The 26463-nt window shown below is 43.0% G+C and overlaps 2 protein-coding genes across 3 annotated transcripts in view; one reads left to right on the plus strand and one right to left on the minus strand.

The window, feature by feature from the left end:
* The window catches only part of LOC131941624 (uncharacterized), a 40036-nt gene extending 17887 nt beyond the window's left edge, over positions 1 to 22149 (plus strand). The window contains exons 2-5 of the mRNA XM_059300986.1: positions 9445 to 10731; positions 11776 to 11997; positions 16763 to 16934; positions 18460 to 22149. Of these exons, the coding sequence (XP_059156969.1) occupies positions 9592 to 10731; positions 11776 to 11997; positions 16763 to 16934; positions 18460 to 19199 (2274 nt within the window). The 5' untranslated portion in view covers positions 9445 to 9591 and the 3' untranslated portion in view covers positions 19200 to 22149. The remainder of the gene's footprint in view (positions 1 to 9444; positions 10732 to 11775; positions 11998 to 16762; positions 16935 to 18459) is intronic.
* The window catches only part of LOC131941625 (trafficking protein particle complex subunit 13), a 77132-nt gene that overhangs the window by 49637 nt on the left and 1032 nt on the right, over positions 1 to 26463 (minus strand). The window lies entirely within an intron of this gene.

Consider the following 26463-nt stretch of genomic DNA (forward strand, 5'->3'; position numbering starts at 1 on the left):
TACCAACAGCCTTTATGCCAAGTTCGTATTACAATTTGGGGCTGCGGTTTTCCACCGACACTAAAACAGCTAAAATGTATTAATCCAATGTCAACTTAAGCGTTATAATAGTTCAACGAAATCGCTGTGAAATGAAAAGCCCAAAATAATTTGTTTCCGGCGAGACATGATCGCTCCAATTTTCCCCCAATGAAATTGGATGGTTGGAGAGATTCTGGCTAGACACACGTTATTGAGTGGTGACGTAGGACACCTTTGTTGTGAGGTTCATAGTGGGAAGAGTGGTGACGTAGGACACCTTTGTTGTGAGGTTCATAGTGGGAAGAGTGGTGACGTAGGACACCTTTGTTGTGAGGTTCATAGTGGGAAGAGTGGTGACGTAGGACACCTTTGTTGTGAGGTTCATTGTGGGAAGAGTGGTGACGTAGGACACCTTTGTTGTGAGGTTCATAGTGGGAAGAGTGGTGACGAAGGACACCTTTGTTGTGAGGTTCATAGTGGGAAGAGTGGTGACGAAGGACACCTTTGTTGTGAGGTTCATAGTGGGAAGAGTGGTGACGTAGGACACCTTTGTTGTGGGGTTCACAGTGGGAAGCTATGAGCAGTAAAGGATAAAGGCTATAAACAAAGATCTGATAGTTCACTACTTTAAATGTTTATGACCTTAGTGCTCCCAAAGCTAGAACATCTCAATATGACAAAATCATGGATAGTTTGAATACTTGGGCAACAGTTTGAGCAGCTAACCAACGGTTGGCACTGATTTACTTTGTCAAACTGGCCAATGGTTTGACTGATTTTCTCTGTCAAACTGACCAATGTTTGGTGATCAAAAACGTCGAGCTGAAAGTAGATAAGACATAGAGGTGGGCACATGTCGCTTCATCCTGGTCCTACAGTGTTGCTCAATACAAACATTACGTGCCTAATATTCGCTGGATTCATCAATTAAACATTCTGATACCAGTCTTACTGTGCTAGCGATGATTACCTTACCGCCCAAAGTAGCTTCTGTTATTCTATCACGAGGTAAAATGTATAACCTTTAAAAGCGTTGACCTAAACACGAATTCCTAAATGAGATCAAACAGAGTGGCACCTATTTGTTCTAAGAACTAGATGAATCGGCTCTATGAAGCAAGGTAAAAGAAAATTGGAATGAATGTGAGCGGTGTTTATTGTTGAGTCCGTACACCTGACGACCGCGCGTGCACACGTGAGAGACACGTGGCATGTGAGGAAGGTAGTCGCACATCAAAGCACTCACAGGGTTACGGCTGTTGGCGGCCAGCTACTCGCACAAATGACCAGCGCCCGATACAGGGGTGGACATATAAATGGACGATATGCAAGTAACAAAAGGAAGGGATGCAAACTGACAATATATCACATAGGTTCTAGTCAAGTCTAATGGAGCAGGAGACAATATATCACATAGGTTCTAGTCTAATGGAACAGGAGACAATATATCACATAGGTTCTAGTCAAGTCTAATGGAGCAGGAGACAATATATCACACAGGTTCTAGTCAAGTCTAATGGAACAGGAGACAATATATCACATAGGTTCTAGTCAAGTCTAATGGAGCAGGAGACAATATATCACATCGGTTCTAGTCAAGTCTAATGGAACAGGAGACAATATATCACATAGGTTCTAGTCAAGTCTAATGGAGCAGGAGACAATATATCACATCGGTTCTAGTCAAGTCTAATGGAACAGGAGACAATATATCACATAGGTTCTAGTCAAGTCTAATGGAACAGGAGACAATATATCACATAGGTTCTAGTCAAGTCTAATGGAGCAGGAGACAATATATCACATCGGTTCTAGTCAAGTCTAATGGAACAGGAGACAATATATCACATAGGTTCTAGTCAAGTCTAATGGAACAGGAGACAATAATATCACACAGGTTCTAGTCAAGTCTAATGGAACAGGAGACAATATATCACATAGGTTCTAGTCAAGTCTAATGGAACAGGAGACAATATATCACATAGGTTCTAGTCAAGTCTAATGGAACAGGAGACAATAATATCACACAGGTTCTAGTCAAGTCTAATGGAACAGGAGACAATATATCACATAGGTTCTAGTCAAGTGTAATGGAACAGGAGACAATATATCACATAGGTTCTAGTCAAGTCTAATGGAACAGGAGACAATATATCACATAGGTTCTAGTCAAGTCTAATGGAACAGGAGACAATATATCACATAGGTTCTAGTCAAGTCTAATGGAACAGGAGACAATATATCACAATTCACATAGGTTCTAGTCAAGTCTAATGGAACAGGAGACAATATATCACATAGGTTCTAGTCAAGTCTAATGGAACAGGAGACAATATATCACATAGGTTCTAGTCAAGTCTAATGGAACAGGAGACAACGCATACAGTCTGGACATTAGCAGCAAAGAAAGTCTGGACAAAGTCTGGACATGAGCCGCAAAGAAAGTCTGGACATGAGCCGCAAAGAAAGTCTGGACAAAGTCTGGACATGAGCCGCAAAGAAAGTCTGGACATGAGCCGCAAAGAAAGTCTGGACAAAGTCTGGACATGAGCCGCAAAGAAAGTCTGGACATGAGCCGCAAAGAAAGTCTGGACAAAGTCTGGACATTAGCAGCAAAGAAAGTCTGGACAAAGTCTGGACATGAGCCGCAAAGAAAGTCTGGACATGAGCCGCAAAGAAAGTCTGGACAAAGTCTGGACATGAGCCGCAAAGAAAGTCTGGACATGAGCGGCAAAGAAAGTCTGGACAAAGTCTGGACATGAGCCGCAAAGAAAGTCTGGACATGAGCCGCAAAGAAAGTCTGGACAAAGTCTGGACATTAGCAGCAAAGAAAGTCTGGACAAAGTCTGGACATGAGCCGCAAAGAAAGTCTGGACAAAGTCTGGACATTAGCAGCAAAGAAAGTCTGGACAAAGTCTGGACATGAGCCGCAAAGAAAGTCTGGACAAAGTCTGGACATTAGCAGCAAAGAAAATCTGGACAAAGTCTGGACATGAGCAGCAAAGAAAGGCTGGACATGATCACCAAAGGAAGTCTGGACAAAGTCTGGACAGTAGTCCCATAGAAACCAGTTCACTAGCCAATAAAAACCAGCTTCACTTAGTTTTGCTGTGCATACGTTGAGTAACACTGAGATAAAAAGTACAAACGACTGATAAGGCTTGTCGCTAACAGCGGTGTTGAAGCCATTTATTATTCAATTCTCCTGTCCCTGTATCGATCGTCGCTTCTTACATAAACAGTTCACATCAGGCTTGAAAGGGACAAAGGTCACCCCCCCCCCCAACGTAAACATTGCTTTACTGCTTCAGTCTGCCATGTGAGGATGCTTCTCCTTTTAATACAGATCTAAACACTATCAAGGTCTGCATCAGCTGCTCGTAACTCTTGCCCCACCGAGGTGTCAACTCCCCTGACAGAGGCCGTCTCTAGAGTGTCAGCTCTGTATTCAAGCCTTTACAGCACAGTACCTCAGACTGCTACATGTTATGTTTGTTGGCAGCTGAGACCCATTATGTAGCACACTAAGACAGCTCTAACAGCTGAGACCAATTCTGTTAAGACAGCTCTAACAGCTGAGACCCATTCTGTTAAGACAGCTCTAACAGCTGAGACCCATTCTGTTAAGACAGCTCTAACAGCTGAGACCCATTCTGTAACCTACTAAGACAGCTCTAACAGCTGAGACCCATTCTGTTAAGACAGCTCTAACAGCTGAGACCCATTCTGTAACACACTAAGACAGCTCTAACAGCTGAGACCCATTCTGTAACCTACTAAGACAGCTCTAACAGCTGAGACCCATTCTGTTAAGACAGCTCTAACAGCTGAGACCCATTCTGTAACACACTAAGACAGCTCTAACAGCTGAGACCCATTCTGTAACACACTAAGACAGCTCTAACAGCTGAGACCCATTCTGTAACAAACTAAGACAGCTCTAACAGCTGAGACCCATTCTGTAACACACTAAGACAGCTCTAACAGCTGAGACCCATTCTGTTAAGACAGCTCTAACAGCTGAGACCAATTTTGTTAAGACAGCTCTAACAGCTGAGACCCATTCTGTAACACACTAAGACAGCTCTAACAGCTGAGACCCATTCTGTTAAGACAGCTCTAACAGCTGAGACCAATTTTGTTAAGACAGCTCTAACAGCTGAGACCCATTCTGTAACACACTAAGACAGCTCTAACAGCTGAGACCCATTCTGTAACACACTAAGACAGCTCTAACAGCTGAGACCCATTCTGTTAAGACAGCTCTAACAGCTGAGACCCATTTTGTAACACACTAAGACAGCTCTAACAGCTGAGACCCATTCTGTTAAGACAGCTCTAACAGCTGAGACCAATTTTGTTAAGACAGCTCTAACAGCTGAGACCCATTCTGTAACACACTAAGACAGCTCTAACAGCTGAGACCCATTCTGTTAAGACAGCTCTAACAGCTGAGACCCATTCTGTAACACACTAAGACAGCTCTAACAGCTGAGACCCATTCTGTAACACACTAAGACAGTTCTAACAGCTGAGACCCATTCTGTAACACACTAAGACAGTTCTAACAGCTGAGACCCATTCTGTAACACACTAAGACAGCTCTAACAGCTGAGACCCATTCTGTTAAGATAGCTCTAACAGCTGAGACCCATTCTGTTAAGACAGCTCTAACAGCTGAGACCCATTATGTAGCACACTAAGACAGCTCTAACAGCTGAGACCAATTCTGTTAAGACAGCTCTAACAGCTGAGACCCATTCTGTTAAGACAGCTCTAACAGCTGAGACCCATTCTGTTAAGACAGCTCTAACAGCTGAGACCCATTCTGTAACCTACTAAGACAGCTCTAACAGCTGAGACCCATTCTGTTAAGACAGCTCTAACAGCTGAGACCCATTCTGTAACACACTAAGACAGCTCTAACAGCTGAGACCCATTCTGTAACCTACTAAGACAACTCTAACAGCTGAGACCCATTCTGTTAAGACAGCTCTAACAGCTGAGACCCATTCTGTAACACACTAAGACAGCTCTAACAGCTGAGACCCATTCTGTAACACACTAAGACAGCTCTAACAGCTGAGACCCATTCTGTAACAAACTAAGACAGCTCTAACAGCTGAGACCCATTCTGTAACACACTAAGACAGCTCTAACAGCTGAGACCCATTCTGTTAAGACAGCTCTAACAGCTGAGACCAATTTTGTTAAGACAGCTCTAACAGCTGAGACCCATTCTGTAACACACTAAGACAGCTCTAACAGCTGAGACCCATTCTGTTAAGACAGCTCTAACAGCTGAGACCAATTTTGTTAAGACAGCTCTAACAGCTGAGACCCATTCTGTAACACACTAAGACAGCTCTAACAGCTGAGACCCATTCTGTAACACACTAAGACAGCTCTAACAGCTGAGACCCATTCTGTTAAGACAGCTCTAACAGCTGAGACCCATTTTGTAACACACTAAGACAGCTCTAACAGCTGAGACCCATTCTGTTAAGACAGCTCTAACAGCTGAGACCAATTTTGTTAAGACAGCTCTAACAGCTGAGACCCATTCTGTAACACACTAAGACAGCTCTAACAGCTGAGACCCATTCTGTTAAGACAGCTCTAACAGCTGAGACCCATTCTGTAACACACTAAGACAGCTCTAACAGCTGAGACCCATTCTGTAACACACTAAGACAGTTCTAACAGCTGAGACCCATTCTGTAACACACTAAGACAGTTCTAACAGCTGAGACCCATTCTGTAACACACTAAGACAGCTCTAACAGCTGAGACCCATTCTGTTAAGATAGCTCTAACAGCTGAGACCCATTCTGTTAAGACAGCTCTAACAGCTGAGACCCATTCCGTAACACACTAAGACAGCTCTAACAGCTGAGACCCATTCTGTAACACACTAAGACAGCTCTAACAGCTGAGACCCATTCTGTAACACACTAAGACAGCTCTAACAGCTGAGACCCATTCTGTAACACACTAAGACAGCTCTAACAGCTGAGACCCATTCTGTTAAGACAGCTCTAACAGCTGAGACCCATTTTGTAACACACTAAGACAGCTCTAACAGCTGAGACCCATTCTGTTAAGACAGCTCTAACAGCTGAGACCAATTTTGTTAAGACAGCTCTAACAGCTGAGACCCATTCTGTAACACACTAAGACAGCTCTAACAGCTGAGACCCATTCTGTTAAGACAGCTCTAACAGCTGAGACCCATTCTGTAACACACTAAGACAGCTCTAACAGCTGAGACCCATTCTGTTAAGACAGCTCTAACAGCTGAGACCCATTCAGTAACACACTAAGACAGCTCTAACAGCTGAGACCCATTCTGTAACACACTAAGACAGCTCTAACAGCTGAGACCCATTCTGTTAAGACAGCTCTAACAGCTGAGACCCATTCTGTAACACACTAAGACAGCTCTAACAGCTGAGACCCATTCTGTTAAGACAGCTCTAACAGCTGAGACCCATTCTGTAACACACTAAGACAGCTCTAACAGCTGAGACCCATTCTGTTAAGACAGCTCTAACAGCTGAGACCCATTCTGTAACACACTAAGACAGCTCTAACAGCTGAGACCCATTCTGTAACACACTAAGACAGCTCTAACAGCTGAGACCCATTCTGTAACACACTAAGACAGCTCTAACAGCTGAGACCCATTCTGTAACACACTAAGACAGCTCTAACAGCTGAGACCCATTCTGTTAAGACAGCTCTAACAGCTGAGACCCATTCTGTAACACACTAAGACAGCTCTAACAGCTGAGACCAGGCACACTAAGACAGCTCTAACAGCTGAGACCCATTCTGTTAAGACAGCTCTAACAGCTGAGACCAGGCACACTAAGACAGCTCTAACAGCTGAGACCCATTCTGTAACACACTAAGACAGCTCTAACAGCTGAGACCCATTCTGTTAAGATAGCTCTAACAGCTGAGACCCATTCTGTTAAGATAGCTCTAACAGCTGAGACACATTCTGTTAAGACAGCTCTAACAGCTGAGACCCATTCTGTAACACACTAAGACAGCTCTAACAGCTGAGACCCATTCTGTTAAGACAGCTCTAACAGCTGAGACCCATTCTGTAACACACTAAGACAGCTCTAACAGCTGAGACCCATTCTGTTAAGACAGCTCTAACAGCTGAGACCCATTCTGTAACACACTAAGACAGCTCTAACAGCTGAGACCCATTCTGTAACACACTAAGACAGCTCTAACAGCTGAGACCCATTCTGTAACACACTAAGACAGCTCTAACAGCTGAGACCCATTCTGTAACACACTAAGACAGCTCTAACAGCTGAGACCCATTCTGTTAAGACAGCTCTAACAGCTGAGACCCATTCTGTAACACACTAAGACAGCTCTAACAGCTGAGACCAGGCACACTAAGACAGCTCTAACAGCTGAGACCCATTCTGTTAAGACAGCTCTAACAGCTGAGACCAGGCACACTAAGACAGCTCTAACAGCTGAGACCCATTCTGTTAAGACAGCTCTAACAGCTGAGACCAGGCACACTAAGACAGCTCTAACAGCTGAGACCCATTCTGTAACACACTAAGACAGCTCTAACAGCTGAGACCCATTCTGTTAAGATAGCTCTAACAGCTGAGACACATTCTGTTAAGACAGCTCTAACAGCTGAGACCCATTCTGTAACACACTAAGACAGCTCTAACAGCTGAGACCCATTCTGTTAAGATAGCTCTAACAGCTGAGACCCATTCTGTTAAGATAGCTCTAACAGCTGAGACCCATTCTGTAACAAACTAAGACAGCTCTAACAGCTGAGACCCATTCTGTTAAGACAGCTCTAACAGCTGAGACCCATTCTGTAACACACTAAGACAGCTCTAACAGCTGAGACCCATTCTGTAACACACTAAGACAGTTCTAACAGCTGAGACCCATTCTGTAACACACTAAGACAGTTCTAACAGCTGAGACCCATTCTGTAACACACTAAGACAGCTCTAACAGCTGAGACCCATTCTGTTAAGACAGCTCTAACAGCTGAGACCCATTCTGTAACACACTAAGACAGCTCTAACAGCTGAGACCCATTCTGCTAAGACAGCTCTAACAGCTGAGACCCATTCAGTAACACACTAAGACAGCTCTAACAGCTGAGACCCATTCTGTAACACACTAAGACAGCTCTAACAGCTGAGACCCATTCTGTAACACACTAAGACAGCTCTAACAGCTGAGACCCATTCTGTAACCTACTAAGACAGCTCTAACAGCTGAGACCCATTCTGTTAAGACAGCTCTAACAGCTGAGACCCATTCTGTAACACACTAAGACAGCTCTAACAGCTGAGACCCATTCTGTAACACACTAAGACAGCTCTAACAGCTGAGACCCATTCTGTTAAGACAGCTCTAACAGCTGAGACCCATTCTGTAACACACTAAGACAGCTCTAACAGCTGAGACCAGGCACACTAAGACAGCTCTAACAGCTGAGACCCATTCTGTTAAGACAGCTCTAACAGCTGAGACCAGGCACACTAAGACAGCTCTAACAGCTGAGACCCATTCTGTAACACACTAAGACAGTTCTAACAGCTGAGACCCATTCTGTTAAGATAGCTCTAACAGCTGAGACACATTCTGTTAAGACAGCTCTAACAGCTGAGACCCATTCTGTAACACACTAAGACAGCTCTAACAGCTGAGACCCATTCTGTTAAGATAGCTCTAACAGCTGAGACACATTCTGTAACACACTTACAGAATGTTTGACCGTCAGGTTGCACAATAAGAATGGCGCCTAAAGTTTGCATACATCAAGGCAAGCACACAGCTTGGTGACTGCATATTTCAACTATAATCAGACTGGCCTTTTAAGTTTGCAGTCACGGCATTCAACGACATCTCAAAAACAGAAATCGTAGCAGCTAAAAATTACATTACACAACCACTATACCTTACTTACAATATACAAAAACACAAGCAAGTAGTCAAAACGGGTTTTTACAAGCTGTAGCTAATTTAGAAGTTTTCGTTATGTGGCATCAAGTATTGGGCATCAAGTTATACTCAGATTGAGTATAAGGTTTGTTAAAATTCAATGAAATGGTAGTGAAGTTTAACCATACATAAGCGTTTACGTTTTAAGAGTTAAAATGTGATAATATGATAAACACTAGACTGGTATATGCATGTTTAAAGTTTTGAAATATCACCGATTGTTAACTATGTCGTTTTGTTGTGAATTTATAAATGCTTATATATGAATGTTGAAAATGTGAGTTCATTATGAGTAATTAGAATAGCGCACCAATTATGTAAATGTAACAAGTGAGCACCAAAGACGGGGTCATGCTTTAGGTGCTGACATATCGACTGTAGTAGCTAACGTTAACCTACATGTCTCCACAGATTGGCCAGCACTTGCCACGTGGGTGCAGACTTACATCGGTGATTGGCTAACAAGGACAAGCACTGGTGCTATATAAGCTGGCTACACCTCATGTGGTTAGTGAACACATCTTCAGCTACCACTAGGCCGGTCTGTCAGCTGACTGCATGCCTGATGGGGACGGCACACATCTAATCACGGTTATGGCCGGTCCCCGGGGTGAGAGGGAGGTTGGTGGGCCGGGCCATCAGACTGCAGTGCTCACGCCGTGCGCGCGGGGGAAGAAGCGGAGGAAAAAAGCAAAGCGCTCTAAATCAAGTCTGTGTCGGTGGAGAACAGGCGGGATAGCCTGTGTCAGCACTGCTCCTACTCATTTCGTCAACACTGTCACCACTGGCCCGCTTCTTTTCGTCAACAAACTTCTTTCATTTCAACACAGGATTAGCAGCAAATCTAGGCTGCGAGCTTGTTGCTTACATTACTGTGATACTAGCATTACCATCACCAACCATTCCACACACGGGAGGGCCGCGACAAGAGCACCACGCTGGCTGGGTAAGAAGACTAGCGTCGTCTCTGTCTTGTGGCTACTGACCCAGGCATTACTGGCAGGGACTAACCCCGGCTGGGCAGCAGATGCGGCTGCTGTACCATCACCATCCTATTTATCATCCTCATCGGTGCTGCCGTCAAACAGCAGGTACCAACTTCTTCCACCATCGCAGTACAACGAGAGCATCTTCATCTTCTTCAACCCTGCATCCATCATCGACCTGAGGGTCAACTCACGCCAGAGCGTGTTCTTCAACTTCACGCTCTACCGGCGTCAGGCCAGGTTCGGCAAGCTCGTCAACGACATCCGCCTGCCGTACAACAAGACCAACGACGGATCCAGCATCGAACAAAGGAAAGACGTGACGTCAGAGGGGACTCTCAGCGACGTGTCACACTCGACCACTTCAGCCACACCAAAGCCAGGGGTCAGCAGCGAGTCGCCCGTGTCCACGGTCAGCTGGGCGAGCAGTACAGCCAACAGCAGCAGCTTGGAGAAGCCGAGCCGCCGGAGGGAGCAGAATGCCTCCACGTACTGGGTGATGATCTACTCCGATGACGATGCCATCGCCAGACCAGTCATCACGCTGCCCAATGGGCTGGCTGCGGCGCACGCCGACGCCAAGGGGAGCTACATTCTAATGGCCGTGACCGCGGGCCGTCAACACAACTTTTCCGTCGAGGCTCGTCACATAGGTAGGGTCACCATGTCCGTGGCTGTGGTGGACGTTGACGGGGACAGAGGGATGCCGCAGGTGAGACTAATGTTCCGTAGCTAGCATGGTACTTTTCTATAGCTAGCATGGCACTTTTCTATAGCTAACATGGCACTCTATAGCTATCGTCTCACTTGCCAATAACTATCTTCTCACTTGCCAATAACTATCTTCTCACTTGCCAATAACTATCTTGCCACTTTCCAATAACAATCTTGTCAATGTTATACCGCTGTCAATGCAATGTTATTCGGCATTATACTTTTCTTGCATTGTTAAACCTGTCAAATCTCTGTTGTAAAAAGGTCATGTTATTAATTTATAGCCCCCACATATGTTTTATAAATGTAAAAATCATTGTTCTACACAAGTCGTTTACTTGTTCTGTAAATGTCGTATCATTGTCCTGGTCAAATCGTCGTATTATTGATCATAATATAATTAGAAGAAGCATCAGTTTCCATCTTGTATTGCTTTCATCAGCCCAGACTTAAGCAGGGGCCAGATTTTAATTAGCTAATGCCTATACTATAAAAAGGCCGCCATCCCTGCCAATAATTAGCTAATGCCTAGCCACAGCCAAGAAAAGCGCGTGAATCCTCTTGTCTGCCCGTGTAAGACATACCACGTGGAGCTTCGAGAAAAATCGATATCCAGTTTCTGTCCGATTTTCTCTAACGGCCCAACTAGATGGCCTTCTGTTCTTTGGGCCGGTGGGGAAAAAATCTCAATAGCACAGTCATTTTCAACGAACTCAGTTCTGGCTGTCTTTAAGGCACATAAGCCAATCCTAAGACTTGTCTTTAAGACAGATCTCCTCGCGATAAGACGCAAATAACTTAAGACAGCAGGTGTAGTCACAGCCATCTAGAGGAGAAGAGTCCAAATATGTGTCTTTAGGCCCACACGACCTATACTAAATCCATGAGAATAGTCCAAATATGTGTCTTTAGGCCCACACGACCTATACTAAATCCATGAGAATAGTCCAAATATGTTTCTTTAGGCCCACACGACATACTAAATCCATGAGGATAGTAATGTATGCAGCTTTAGACCAATGTAAGTGTTTCACCTCCCCAGGCCAGCTACGTACAAGCAGTGGCAGCATCACAGTACCAGGTCACCACCGTCAGGGGGGAGAGAACAGCGGACATCGTCTTCAACAGCGCCGCCGCCGCCATTTCCATTATCATCAGCTTCGGGATCGGCGCCGTGACGGACAGCGACAGTCTGAAGAGACAACTCAAATACCCAGTGGCTCTCATCATAGGCTTCTGTTGCCAGTTCATCATCATGCCGCTGGTAAGATGCTCACATCGTCCTCTACGTCCTGTCATTGTCAGACGGTCTGATATGGGGTCAGTCTCACTAATTGTATGTGGTCAGTATCACTAATTGTATGTGGTCAGTATCACTAATTGTATGTGGTCAGTATCACTAATTGTATGTGGTAAGTCTCAGACATTGTATGTGGTCAGTATCACTAATTGTAAGTGGTCAGTCTCAGACATTGTATGTGGTCAGTCTCAGACATTGTATGTGGTCAGTCTCAGATATTGTATGTGGCCAGTCTCAGACATTGTATGTGGTCAGTCTCAGACATTGTATGTGGTCAGTCTCAGACATTATATGGGGTCAGTCTCAGACATTATATGTGGTCAGTCTCAGACATTATATGTGGCCAGTCTCAGACATTGTATGTGGTCAGTCTCAGACATTGTGTGTGGTCAGTCTCAGACATTGTATGTGGTCAGTCTCAGACATTATATGGGGTCAGTCTCAGACATTATATGGGGTCAGTCTCAGACATTATATGGGGTCAGTCTCAGACATTATATGTGGTCAGTCTCAGACATTATATGTGGTCAGTCTCAGATATTGTATGTGGTCAGTCTCAGACATTGTATGTGGTCAGTCTCACTAATTGTATGTGGTCAGTCTCAGACATTATATGTGGTCAGTCTCAGACATTATATGGGGTCAGTCTCAGACATTATATGTGGTCAGTCTCAGACATTATATGTGGTCAGTCTCAGACATTGTATGTGGTCAGTCTCAGACATTGTATGTGGTCAGTCTCAGACATTGTATGTGGTCAGTCTCAGACATTATATGTGGTCAGTCTCAGACATTGTATGTGGTCAGTCTCAGACATTATATGGGGTCAGTCTCAGAAATTATATGTGGTCAGTCTCAGACATTATATGTGGTCAGTCTCAGACATTGTATGTGGTCAGTCTCAGACATTGTATGTGGTCAGTCTCAGACATTGTATGTGGTCAGTCTCAGACATTGTATGTGGTCAGTCTCAGACATTATATGTGGTCAGTCTCAGACATTGTATGTGGTCAGTCTCAGACATTGTATGTGGTCAGTCTCAGACATTGTATGTGGTCAGTCTCAGACATTATATGTGGTCAGTCTCAGACATTATATGTGGTCAGTCTCAGACATTGTATGTGACCAGTCTCAGACTTAATAAATGTGTTAAATTATTTCCACTTTAAAAAGAACAAAAAACTAGTAAGCGTACTTCCTCTGTTTCCAAATAAACAAAATTAAAATTAATTCCGTATTTTCTCCAAAAAACAAAGAAATCTAAATTACTTTCAAACAGTTCACGGTATTTCTAGAATTTTCAAGAAAGACATGTTTGTTTAAAATTTGGATCTAATGAGATTTTTGCGTTGGATTTTCTAAAAAACTAGAATTTTAGTTTCATTTTTACTAAAGTAGTGCCTACAAAGTGGACAGTACAAGGCCTTACAATTAGCCACGATCTATTTCTGTCTACACAACCCCAGTCAATAAAATACCAATGAGGGGGGGGCGTTCAATTCATTTATCCAATACAACAATAGGATAAGTTTCAAAGTGTTAAAGAACCATTTAAAAAGGGAAGAAACTAGCAGTAACCGCGAAAGGCATCAATAAAATACACATGTAGTACAAGTTCACGTCAATCGTTAGTCGACTCATGAAACGCTGTATACAGTACAGATGACAGTGGTCATTACTCCACTGTTACTTTACGTTGCCATTAACGGTTACTAGTCAAGAAAATGCACATTCCCGCGTGATGAGGTGTGAAACAGCGATTTCATCACCCGTTGGTCCTTCATCTTGCTCCAATGATTTGTGTGAACGATCGGTTCACTGGTCCGTAGCGATACGCCAATAAATAAAGCATGAACGCCGTTTTAGAAAGTAACAGTACAGCCCTATCCGATGAGAGAGTGGTGCATTCGTAGTGTTGGTGTCTTGAGCAAACACCGGGGTGTAATCAGACAGCACAGTGTCAAGGTGTAATCAGTTCAGAGTACATGAAATCAGACACAATGTCATGATGTTAGTGTTATCAAACTCGACGGCAGGGTGTAATCATACAAAAACATGACTGTGTCTCATCAGAGTAAATTCAATGTCAGGGTGTTTTCAGATTACAAAAACAGACCATACGCCTAGATCAGGTAGAAAATATGACTAAATAAGAAGTGGCATTTCTAACATCACAATCAGACTATATTCTGCTAGCTGTATGCAGCATCGTTTCTGTCAATGTAGAAGGTAAATAAATTAAGCAATTGTTGTTTTTTAAACGAAGGGATAAAAATGATAATAGAGTTGAGTCCTTGCTCCCCTCCTCCTAATGCCCTATTATTTGGAGTCGAACGTTCCCATTACTTTGTGAACTGCCATGGAAAGAGGCTGGCACGGAATACGTCACAAACACACGATTGTTTACGTACAAATGGGGTCAGGGGTGAGGAATCAATGTATGCATTCTAATTATAGACGAGAAATCAATAGTCTTACACGAAAACTGTAGGCTCTGTTATAAAAATTGTTTCGTGGCCCTTGTTTGATCAGCCGATTATTACTCGAGCTATTATCAATTGTTTTATCCCCCCACCCCCATAATCAGCCGATTATTACTCGAGCTATTATCAATTCTTTTATCCCCCCACCCCCATAATCAGCCGATTATTACTCGAGCTATTATCAATTGTTTTATCCCCCCACCCCCATAATCAGCCGATTATTACTCGAGCTATTATCAATTGTTTTATCCCCCTCTCCCCCATAATCAGCCGATTATTACTCGAGCTATTATCAATTCTTTTATCCCCCCACCCCCATAATCAGCCGATTATTACTCGAGCTATTATCAATTCTTTTATCCCCCCACCCCCATAATCAGCCGATTATTACTCGAGCTATTATCAATTGTTTTATCCCCCTCTCCCCCATAATCAGCCGATTATTACTCGAGCTATTATCAATTGTTTTATCCCCCCACCCCCATAATCAGCCGATTATTACTCGAGCTATTATCAATTCTTTTATCCCCCCACCCCCATAATCAGCCGATTATTACTCGAGCTATTATCAATTGTTTTATCCCCCCACCCCCATAATCAGCCGATTATTACTCGAGCTATTATCAATTGTTTTATCCCCCCACCCCCATAATCAGCCGATTATTACTCGAGCTATTATCAATTGTTTTATCCCCTCTCCCCCATAATCAGCCGATTATTACTCGAGCTATTATCAATTGTTTTATCCCCCCACCCCCATAATCAGCCGATTATTACTCGAGCTATTATCAATTGTTTTATCCCCCCACCCCCATAATCAGCCGATTATTACTCGAGCTATTATCAATTGTTTTATCCCCCCACCCCCATAATCAGCCGATTATTACTCGAGCTATTATCAATTGTTTTATCCCCCCACCCCCATAATCAGCCGATTATTACTCGAGCTATTATCAATTCTTTTATCCTCTCCCCCCCCCCCCCCCGGCTACCATAATCAGCTGTTTCAACACTGATGTGTCCATTACAATCAGCTGTTACATTGTTTTGTGATGTACTTCAACTCCGTGTTATGCCTGGACCTAATGGTCAGCTACTTTGGTAAAACTGGTGTAGTCACGACCAAGCGTGTAATGACGTACTCCTACTCCGTGTTATGCCTGGACCTAATGGTCAGCTACTTTGGTAAAACTGGTGTAGTCACGGCCAAGCGTGTAATGACGTACTCCTACTCCGTGTTATGCCTGGACCTAATGGTCAGCTACTACAGCTGTGTTGTCCCTCCCCACGGTAGTGTAACATTTGTCTAGCCGTGCCCGGTCCAACATGTAGACCATTGTTGTTGTCAAAGATATTATTTCCTGCTGCGGGCGATGTTTACATAATCTGATCGCTGCTCGTGTAGAGGCGTGCATGACTCCTGCCTTAAACCGGTTCCCTGTGTGCCATTGAAATTATTTTCTGCGTCTACTCACAAAATCAATAAAATGCGGGAATCGATCGATCGAGAAGGGCCATTTCCTTTAGTGACCAGGCGACTGGAGCAGCGAGGAAACTGCGAGTGACCGCCGGAACATATTGCTGGCGTTTTTACCATTGACGTTTGCTTGGTTGATATATAGGCAATAAGGCTGTAAAATCTAGCCACCAGTTTCATACAATCATGTATTGCTTGTCATCTCGCTTCTCGGGGGTTGGTGTGGCCCGTGTCTAACACGGCTAACAGATCACCTCCGCCATTAACTCACCGACCCCAGATCAAAGAAAGACTGGACTCAAAAACTCGTTTGTCTTGGCACCTACACCAACTCGGCCACATATTTAGCACATGATAGGTCTGCACCGGCTAGGTCAGGTCCCAAGTACAAGCTGGAGGTGACAGAAGATGGACGGCTCTAAACACTAACTCATTAGAAAGGAATAACTACTTCAAGTTCTAGCTTTGCACCAAGCCCTTTACCAGAGGGGTATTTTTTTAGCACTAAGATATAATCTAGCAGTGAGCATCTTACAAAAAGTAGCACTTCTTTCTAATTAGCAAGAATATTCAATTTGACGCTTGGAAAGAGGAGTTGATTTTTTTTGTAATGTTTAAACATACTTCACTCTATGTTGTTGTCCTTTATAGGTAAAACAAAAACCAATCCAACGCTCAATGTTTTGGATTCTAGATGTATAGGGCAGCTAGAAGACAATGAAATCCGGCCAACCTGAGGCTGAGCATGAAATATTTGTTTATGTTTCAGCTGGCCTTTGGACTGGCTATGATGTTGCCGCTCCACAAGGACATCAGCTTCGGTCTGCTGTGTGTGGCCTGTGTCCCGGGGGGAGGACTCAGCCATGTTGCCGTCATCATCGCTGATGGGGACACGGCGCTCAGTTTGACCATGAACTTGATAGGGGCAGTGGCCATGTTGGGTAAGTCATGTGTGGCCATGTTGGGTAAGTCATGTGTGGCCATGTTGGGTAAGTCAGGTGTGGCCATGTTGGGTAAGTCAGGTGTGGCCATGTTGGGTAAGTCAGGTGTTACCATGTTGGGTAAGTCAGGTGTGGCCATGTTGGGTAAGTCAGGTGTTACCATGTTGGGTAAGTCAGGTGTGGCCATGTTGGGTAAGTCAGGTGTTACCATGTTGGGTAAGTCATGTGTGGCCATGTTGGGTAAGTCATGTGTGGCCATGTTGGGTAAGTCATGTGTGGCCATGTTGGGTAAGTCAGGTGTTACCATGTTGGGTAAGTCAGGTGTGGCCATGAACTTGATAGGGGCTGTGGCCATGTTGGGTAAGTCAGGTGTGGCCATGAACTAGCTAGGCAGTTAGAATAGTTTATCATCAGAACGTTTGAGATAAGATTAGACGATTAGATAACAACGAGGCCTAGATCTATATGTAGATATATTTATATATATTTTTTAAGTTCATTAAAAAAGATACTATTTTAAAAAAAAAACATGTTGATAACTAAAATACCGTCAGTGTTACTAGAGGAAAGAAAAGCTAAAACATCCAGAGAGAGAAAGCCGGCCGGCCGGCTGCATGGCTCTGACACAGTTATTGACAGCATGTCATTTCTTTGTTGCTAGAATATAAACAACAGCCCATTTCATCGAATGAAACACGATTCAGTGAAACAGAAAGAAAAAAAGCCATTTCCTGCAATTATAAACAGATGGTGCGGTGAAGGGGAAACGGCATGCCCAATCATCCAGATGCCAGTCGTGGGGTGGGGGAAAGATGTTAATGTATTTCACGTGAACCGGTCATTTCACATTAGTAGACCACTGAGACAGAGGAACATTTTTCAACGCGTGGCAGCGGGCTCGCTTTAAACGTAGCAGTTAAGTGTGTGTGTATATGTGTGTGTGTGTGTGTGTATATATATATATATATATATATATATATATATATATATATATATATATATATATATATATATATATATATATATATATATATATATATATATATATATATATATCGGGAGAAGGAGAAAGAAAGAGAGGAGGGAGGCTTAAGACAAGCCCCAAGAATAAAGCCATGATCACATGACTAGTCTAGCTGTACTGATTGGTTGACACGCCCACTACGGCGAGACCTTTCATTAATCTCAGCGTCGGAACTATTGATATTCTGCCGATATATAAAAACCGAGCAAAGAAGTGGTTCACACTTCCTTGACTCTGACATTTCTAGAAGGAGGGAGACACACCTTGGCTGCTCGATGTTCGCTGCCGTTTTCTCCTCCGGAGAAAAATCAATATTCGCCGACGGTTCCCAATTTGGCACGGATAAACACTTTCAGTTGCCAGATGTATTCTCAATATAGAAGAAAGTAAACAAATCCTAGCACTAATGGCGAGCTGCTGATCAAGTGTAGCTGTATAAATAGAAATAAATCTGGACTTTGTATAAATTCCGCTGGATAAAAGCTTGTCTTTTGTTTGCAGGTACCGCCCCTCTGTGGATCTTCGTGTTGGGCCAGTATTTCCAGACCAACCCCGACGCTGTGCTCAACCCGCGTGTGCTTCCTATTTATAACTTTGAGATTTGGCTGGCCTCCACTTTCTGTGCTTACATCCTGGGCCTGAGCACCAAACGGCTGAGGCCGGCCATAGCGGACGCCATCTTGATGTGGCTGATCAAGCCGTTCTTGCTGCTGGCCAGCATCCTGTACATCACGCTCGGCGTCTACATCAACATGTACGTCTTTGAGCTGGTCAACACCTACGCCCTGCTCAGCGCCATGCTACTGCCGCTCTGTGGCTGTGTGGTGGGCGCCACCATGGCCGTCATCTGCCGACAAAACCTCGCGTTCATCAAAACCATCGCGCTCGAGACCTCCAGTCTCAACTGTCTGGTTGTCATGGTTGCCCTCAGGTTTTCTCTCAAGCAGCCTGACGCCGATCTGGCCGCCATGATACCGATATGGGTCATGTTCACCATTCCTGGACTTTTCGTCTTCCTAGCTATATGCAACAAAACAAAGGTCGTCGTGCTCCACTACTGGAGAAACAGAAACAACAAAGACAATGAGCTGCAGAACTCGTCCAAAGCGTATTCGGTCAGTTCGTCTGTGGTCAGCCCCCCTGGCACCACGACCCTGTCTGCCCCCCTCGTGATGGCCGACGGTATCGATGATGATGCTACCATCAGTACCATGAGCAACCAGAAGGTGACTGTATTATAGCTTTTTCCTGGGCGGATTTCGTTAACAGCCGATCTAGTCCCACGGGTGGGTGTTAGATACAGTTTTTGTATGACGACATGTTGGATACAGTTTTTGTATGACGAAATGTTGGATACAGTTTTTGTATGACGAAATGTTGGATACAGTTTTTGTATGACGAAATGTTGGATACAGTTTTTGTATGACCGAGAGACAAAGATGAGCGCCTCAAAAGACGAGCACGATACACAAAGCCACACACTGAATGGGATATTTGTCACTCACTGAATGAGATGCTTGTCCGAATCAAACCAAAGCGAAGGTCTGACTTTGGTGTTATGTACAGGCATTGTTGGATCTGGTATTAACGAGAATTTTCTGTAACAACCAGTCATAGGCACTATTTAGACGAATGTAAATAGCCGTCATCTAACTGGTAGATTGATCCATTTGGCACACATTTCTGCATGTTACCACCCTCACCCCTCCTCCGTTTAGCACCAGTTTCATCTTGAACCAGACTACTATTTAACTGGATCATTAACCAGCCTCGCTAAATGTCACTCGTACCCACATCAGTCCTAGCATGCATTAGATTGTTTTATTTACCACACAAATCCGCGCAACGACCGAAATGTCCATTTTTAACAAGGACAATAAAGAAGTTTTTTCCCACTCACATATAGCACGAAAAAAGAGCGCAGACGTTTATTACCCAAGTATAAACTGATGTACGTGTAAATTTGTGTTCAGCTGAGCGAGCAGGCCAGAGGAAGCCAAGGCTGGGTTTATTGTAGGAGAACTCGGCAGGGCCAGATGTCCACCAGATCTAAACACACCGCCCTCGATACGGGTGGCTTCATACGCGGCTTGTATGTACATACATCTGTTACGTTTACATTCCAGGCAAAAAAAATGTTGAGCACCCAACTCATTAGGGATTCGATTTTTTTAAAAACAAGTTATTGGCTAAATAGTATAGCTTTGGAAGCCTGTCGAGTTATTGATGTTAAGTGTTCGGTCAGACGGTACTTGACCGCCATGCTGGACCGCGTTAATGGATGCAAGGCGAGTGCAGTGTCCGGTGCACGATCAGAGTTGTTTGAGTGCATGAGTGAGTGGCTTGACAGCAACACACGCATGACGTTACATGGAAGTGTGGTGGCGACGTCAGATTGTTGTTGCGTTGACATTTCACCTGAAAGTGTGCTGATAAGACATTCAGAGAAATCCTAAGACAAGGGAGAAAAAGACAATGTGGAAGGAAATGTGCCACACTCTTTCATCTAGCCAACATCGAATTCCTACCTCAATATGTCTTGTGCTAATATTTGACTACTGACTTTAACAAATGCTTGCTGAACTGACTGGGTTGTTCTGTTATAACCACTGGTCATGGGGGGAAGGAGGGGGGATAACTCTAGTCTCACATACAGTTGGCGGGGGACGAAGTGTGAATCAAGATCCACACAGGTAAAACAAAACTGTGGAAAGATGCTGGTAGAGACTGAGAGAAAACTAGTTTCATAACTACGCCCCACCTATTGTATGAGAGGTTTAGGGTCATAACTACGCCCCACCTATTGTATGAGAGATTTAGGGTCATAACTACGCCCCACCTATTGTATGAGAGGTTTAGGGTCATAACTACGCCCCACCTATTGTATGAGAGGTTTAGGGTCATAACTACGCCCCACCTATTGTATGAGAGATTTAGGGTCATAACTACGCCCCACCTATTGTATGAGAGGGGACTTTAAGAGAAGGGCATGTGTTTTTCTTAAGATCACATAAAAAAACAAACAAACCTGCAGCCTTTTAACCTCTTTAAGTAAAATTCACCAACCGTTAGTTTTTTCCTGACGTCACTCTACCTCCCACACCCGCCGACAGCTTTAACCAAATACCAAAAGACAAACCTATTGATCTCACGACAAGCCAAAAACCTTTCCCACTAGACAGTCATCAGTTTCTGTCAGAGCTGGCTGGTCTTATGACAGTTAGTCATTAGTTTCTGTAGTTTCCGTCAGAGCTGGCCGGTCTTATGACAGACAGTCATTAGTTTTCGTCAGAGCTGGTGGGTCTTATGACAGTCAGTCATCAGTTTCTGTAGTTTCTGTCAGAGCTGGTGGGTCTTATGACAGTCAGTCATCAGTTTCCGTCAGTCATGGCCGGTCTTATGCAAAATTTCCTGCTCAACTTTTTAACCAATGACGATGAGCTTTTGTTGAAAGAACCAACGCAGACGAGCAAAGGGAAGAACCAATGCATGACTTGTTACTCAACTGTTGCTCTCATTTGTTGATCAAATGTTATACTTGTTTGGTTTTTTCTCTACTTCCTACTTATGCAAGTGTTTAGACACAGTCACTGTTCTAGCTGTTAGCATCTATTGTACAGATGGTTTTCTTAAGACTTTTTATTCATTCACTTTTATCTCTATCTGCACTGTCATTTGTTGGTCATTTTTTACTGACCATTGCATGTTCATTTTATTAGGACAATTACACAGATAGTAGGCCTAGTAGGTCATTTTTTACTGACCACTGCATGGGCATTTTATTCAGACCATTACCCAGATAGTAGTTGGTCATTTTTTACTAGCAATTAAATTAGGTTTAGGATACTAATGTAATTTTATTACCATTAAAGGTACATGTAATTGTGTGGATAACATTTAAACTCTAAAAAAATTTAATCTAACTTGACATTGTGCAAGTCAAACCTGAAACCATGTCCTACTGTTATTTGTATTAAATAATGGTTGCATCATCCCATCTAATTTTTACTGTAATGCATTGCTGGTGTCATTTTCAGAAAACCATGGGTCTAGGATGGGTCTAGGATGGGTGTAGGATGGGTGTAACATGGGTCTAGAATGGGTGTAGGTTGGGTGTAGGTAGGGTGTAGGTTGGGTGTAGGATGGGTGTAGGTAGGGTGTAGGTTGGGTGTAGGTTGGGTGTAGGTTGGGTGTAGGATGGGTGTAGGATAGGTTTAGGATGGGTGTAACATGGGTGTAGGTAGGGTGTAACATGGGTGTAGGATGGGTGTAGGATAGGTTTAGGATGGGTGTAGGTTGGGTGTAGGTTGGGTGTAACATGGGTGTAACATGGGTGTAGGATGGGTGTAACATGGGTGTAGGATGGGTGTAGGTTGGGTGTAACATGGGTGTAGGTTGGGTGTAGGATGGGTGTAGGTTGGGTGTAGGTTGGGTGTAACATGGGTGTAACATGGGTGTAGGTTGGGTGTAACATGGGTGTAGGATGGGTGTAGGATGGGTGTAGGTTGGGTGTAACATGGGTGTAGGATGGGTGTAGGATGGGTGTAGGATGGGTGTAACATGGGTGTAGGATGGGTGTAGGTTGGGTGTAGGATGGGTGTAACATGGGTGTAGGTTGGGTGTAGGATGGGTGTAGGTTGGGTGTAGGTTGGGTGTAACATGGGTGTAACATGGGTGTAGGATGGGTGTAACATGGGTGTAGGTTGGGTGTAGGATGGGTGTAGGATGGGTGTAGGTTGGGTGTAACATGGGTGTAGGATGGGTGTAGGATGGGTGTAGGATGGGTGTAACATGGGTGTAGGATGGGTGTAGGTTGGGTGTAGGATGGGTGTAACATGGGTGTAGGTTGGGTGTAGGATGGGTGTAGGTTGGGTGTAGGTTGGGTGTAGGATGGGTGTAACATGGGTGTAGGTTGGGTGTAGGATGGGTGTAGGTTGGGTGTAGGTTGGGTGTAACATGGGTGTAACATGGGTGTAGGATGGGTGTAACATGGGTGTAGGATGGGTGTAGGTTGGGTGTAACATGGGTGTAGGATGGGTGTAGGTTGGGTGTAACATGGGTGTAGGATGGGTGTAGGTTGGGTGTAACATGGGTGTAGGTTGGGTGTAACATGGGTGTAGGATGGGTGTAGGATGGGTGTAACATGGGTGTAGGATGGGTGTAGGTTGGGTGTAACATGGGTGTAGGTTGGGTGTAACATGGGTGTAGGATGGGTGTAGGTTGGGTGTAACATGGGTGTAGGTTGGGTGTAGGATGGGTGTAGGTTGGGTGTAGGTTGGGTGTAACATGGGTGTAACATGGGTGTAGGATGGGTGTAGGTTGGGTGTAACATGGGTGTAGGATGGGTGTAGGTTGGGTGTAACATGGGTGTAGGTTGGGTGTAACATGGGTGTAGGATGGGTGTAGGTTGGGTGTAACATGGGTGTAGGTTGGGTGTAACATGGGTGTATGATGGGTGTAGGTTGGGTGTAACATGGGTGTAGGTTGGGTGTAGGATGGGTGTAGGTTGGGTGTAGGTTGGGTGTAACATGGGTGTAACATGGGTGTAGGATGGGTGTAACATGGGTGTAGGTTGGGTGTAGGATTGGAGGAGAGCAGGAGTGATGTATTTTGAGTAACTTGCTAAAAGCCCCATAATTAAATGTATCAAATAAATGGATCAGTAGCATGTACGGAATAAATCTACTAGTCCAAAGTGTTGAGCCAAATTGTGATATTATAGTTGTACTGCTAGGCCTAGAGCACTAGTTACTTCTGTGATGTAGTGGTTAGACCACTAGCTATGTTGTATAATGAGCCCACCTACAATGTCATTTCATGTTAACAAAACTCACTTGTCCAGTAGAACTATCTCAATGATAGTCATGTTCTTCACAGTTTTCACATGTATTTAACTATATAACTTTTAGAAAATGGCACACCTTAACATGCAAGGGAAGTAACTGCAAGGATGACAGATGAAGGCAGAAAATGGATCATGTCCCCATGTTTGGTCCATTTAACATGCATTGTTTTGTTCTGTATTTTCAAATAAATATGCAAAATAGAAAAGTTGCAAGCAGCTGTCTATGAAGGATGTACAATATAGATTTCCAAGTGGAAATATTTGTGCCATTGATGTACTTTACCTCTTTCAACTAATGGGAACATTATAATATAGTCTTGTACAGTATAAGCAGATGAGTTTTCAAATTTCCAATTTATATTAATACCCTTTCTTTTTTAATTAGTTTAGATTTATATGCTAATCTTGATTGTGATTTTTATTCTCTTTCTTATTCACTTGTAAGCTTTTAAGTAGCAGGTATCACTGGCGTGAAGTCCCACAATTCTTCCAATAAGTATTTATGGCTTGTTTTTTTTATCTTTTTATCCACAATTTTCTACACTCAATTTTTGGTCACTAATTGTTTACACAGTTGAAGTGTTGACTGAGAATCTTTATTTCATTATTTCTTAATAAAAAGTCAATAATGCATCTCTAGATTACTAGAAAATATGGCCTTCTCTGAGTATTTTATATGTGTCTAACAATGTAACAGTTCACAGGGAATACATTATCTTTTCCTGTTCATGCTCAAGACACATGGGGCAGATGAAGTAGATTTCATCTGTTTCAATTACCTTGGCATACCTTGGGATAGTGTGGTAAGCATTATGCCCAGATGCCTTAGTTTCATGTGCCCATCAGGGCTGATAAGTCTTATAGACTCAAGTCTAAGATCCGAACTCAAGACCACTGATTAGCAGTTGTAAGCTATACTATTTGACTGCACCATCCCTCATGAAATACATGGGTGACCAAAAGAGATATAGCTGACCATCATCAAACAAGAGAAAGGTGACCATCATCAAACAAGAGAAAGGTGACCATCACCAAACAAGAGAAAGGTGACCATCACCATACATGAGAAAGGTGACCATCACCAAACAAGAGGAATGTGATCATCTCTTTAAACTAGAGACAGGTGACTACCACTAAACTAGAGAAAGGTACCATAATCAAATAAGAGACAAGTGATGAGCAACCAAGACCCAATTAAAACTCAAGAGCATTCTCCATAGGTTTCCACAACAATAATATTAGTCCACAGACACATTTTTAGTAAACAAAGTTACTGTATGGCTTCTAAAATCATGGTTCTTGTGCATGTATAAACTTATTTGTACATAGAATTTCTGTGAAGAGATCAAATACAACAAGTCTATTAAACAATGAAGTTAATCCAAAATTTACACTAGCCAGCAAACTCTCAGAAAAAGGTGAAAAGAAACAGACTGAGACTGTGTATGTCAGGCTTATGCTGCATGTTGTAGGTACAAGCTTTCAAATTTTCTGGTCGATAAATTCTTTAGGCTAAATTTTTCTAAATCAATCATAAGATACAAACAGTAAAACATTCAGGGGGAAAGCTACAACTAGCCACACAATGGTTAGTGCGCCTTCCAATTTGATATCCACCAAAGTCAAAATATGGGGGATGGTTGCCACACCACAAAAAAATGTGCTACAAACAGGCTTAAGACCACACTGACAAGTTATGTTGCTCCTGTGGTTGTAAAAATACTGCAGTCTTGCAGCTTGCAACATGAGTGGGTGGTAATCAACTCACAGGTCAGTAAGCTAATTAACCCAAAGTAAATCAGTACACAAGTAAATCAAGCATTTAGCACACAGGTGAATCAGTCAACCCACAGATAAAATAAGGTTTCTTCCTATACATAAACCAGGTAATCAATACCACTAAAAGTAATCAGAATTCCTAATAAAGCCAGAACACTTCATACCAAACTTTACTTTACTAAACTTCATACAATGCATCTTATAGAAGTATAGATTGTTTTTATTATTCTTTTAAATTTTAACCCAATGCAACAACTTCACCAGGTAGCTAAAGAAACACCTTTCCTAAACCACCACCCCCATTCTATAGAACAAAGCCACAGCATCAATGCCACAATAAAAGCATTGGTCACTGAAATATGTAAGAGATCTCAAGAGCAAACAAAGCTTTAATTAAAGAAAGCATGCTTGTTTTATTTTCTTATTTTCAGTGCATTTGATTTTGAATAAAAAAAACTTATTTTTGGTATTTGGTTATTTTTTTATATTTTCTATATTTTTTCTTTTTCCCTTCTAATTTTGAGTAATTCGATCTTAATGAAGTCATAAGGACAAGCGACTAAAAATATCTGCTTTAAAACCTGATCAGTAGCTTGTGATCTCTAATAGATAATTCACTTCCCCTTCTTAGACCTAAGTCAACTTTCAGGCAAGAGAGTTCACTATCAACAGTGAGCTGATAGATCATATAGTGATTGCTAGTATTTAATCTTGTTATTTCCCCTTTTATTATTCAAGTTAGTAATTTTCAAATGAAATAAAAAATTGTGACGATTAATATAATGTCTAATTTAAAAAAAGATATGCATGCAATTGTCATTTTGGAAATAAATGAATCTGGAAAGAAGTGGGTTAAAATGGAGGCGAGCGAGTTGACGAGA

Source organism: Physella acuta, unplaced genomic scaffold, assembly GCF_028476545.2.
Source record: "Physella acuta isolate Inbredline_101_S28 unplaced genomic scaffold, ASM2847654v3 ptg000367l, whole genome shotgun sequence".
Lineage (NCBI taxonomy): Eukaryota > Metazoa > Mollusca > Gastropoda > Physidae > Physella > Physella acuta.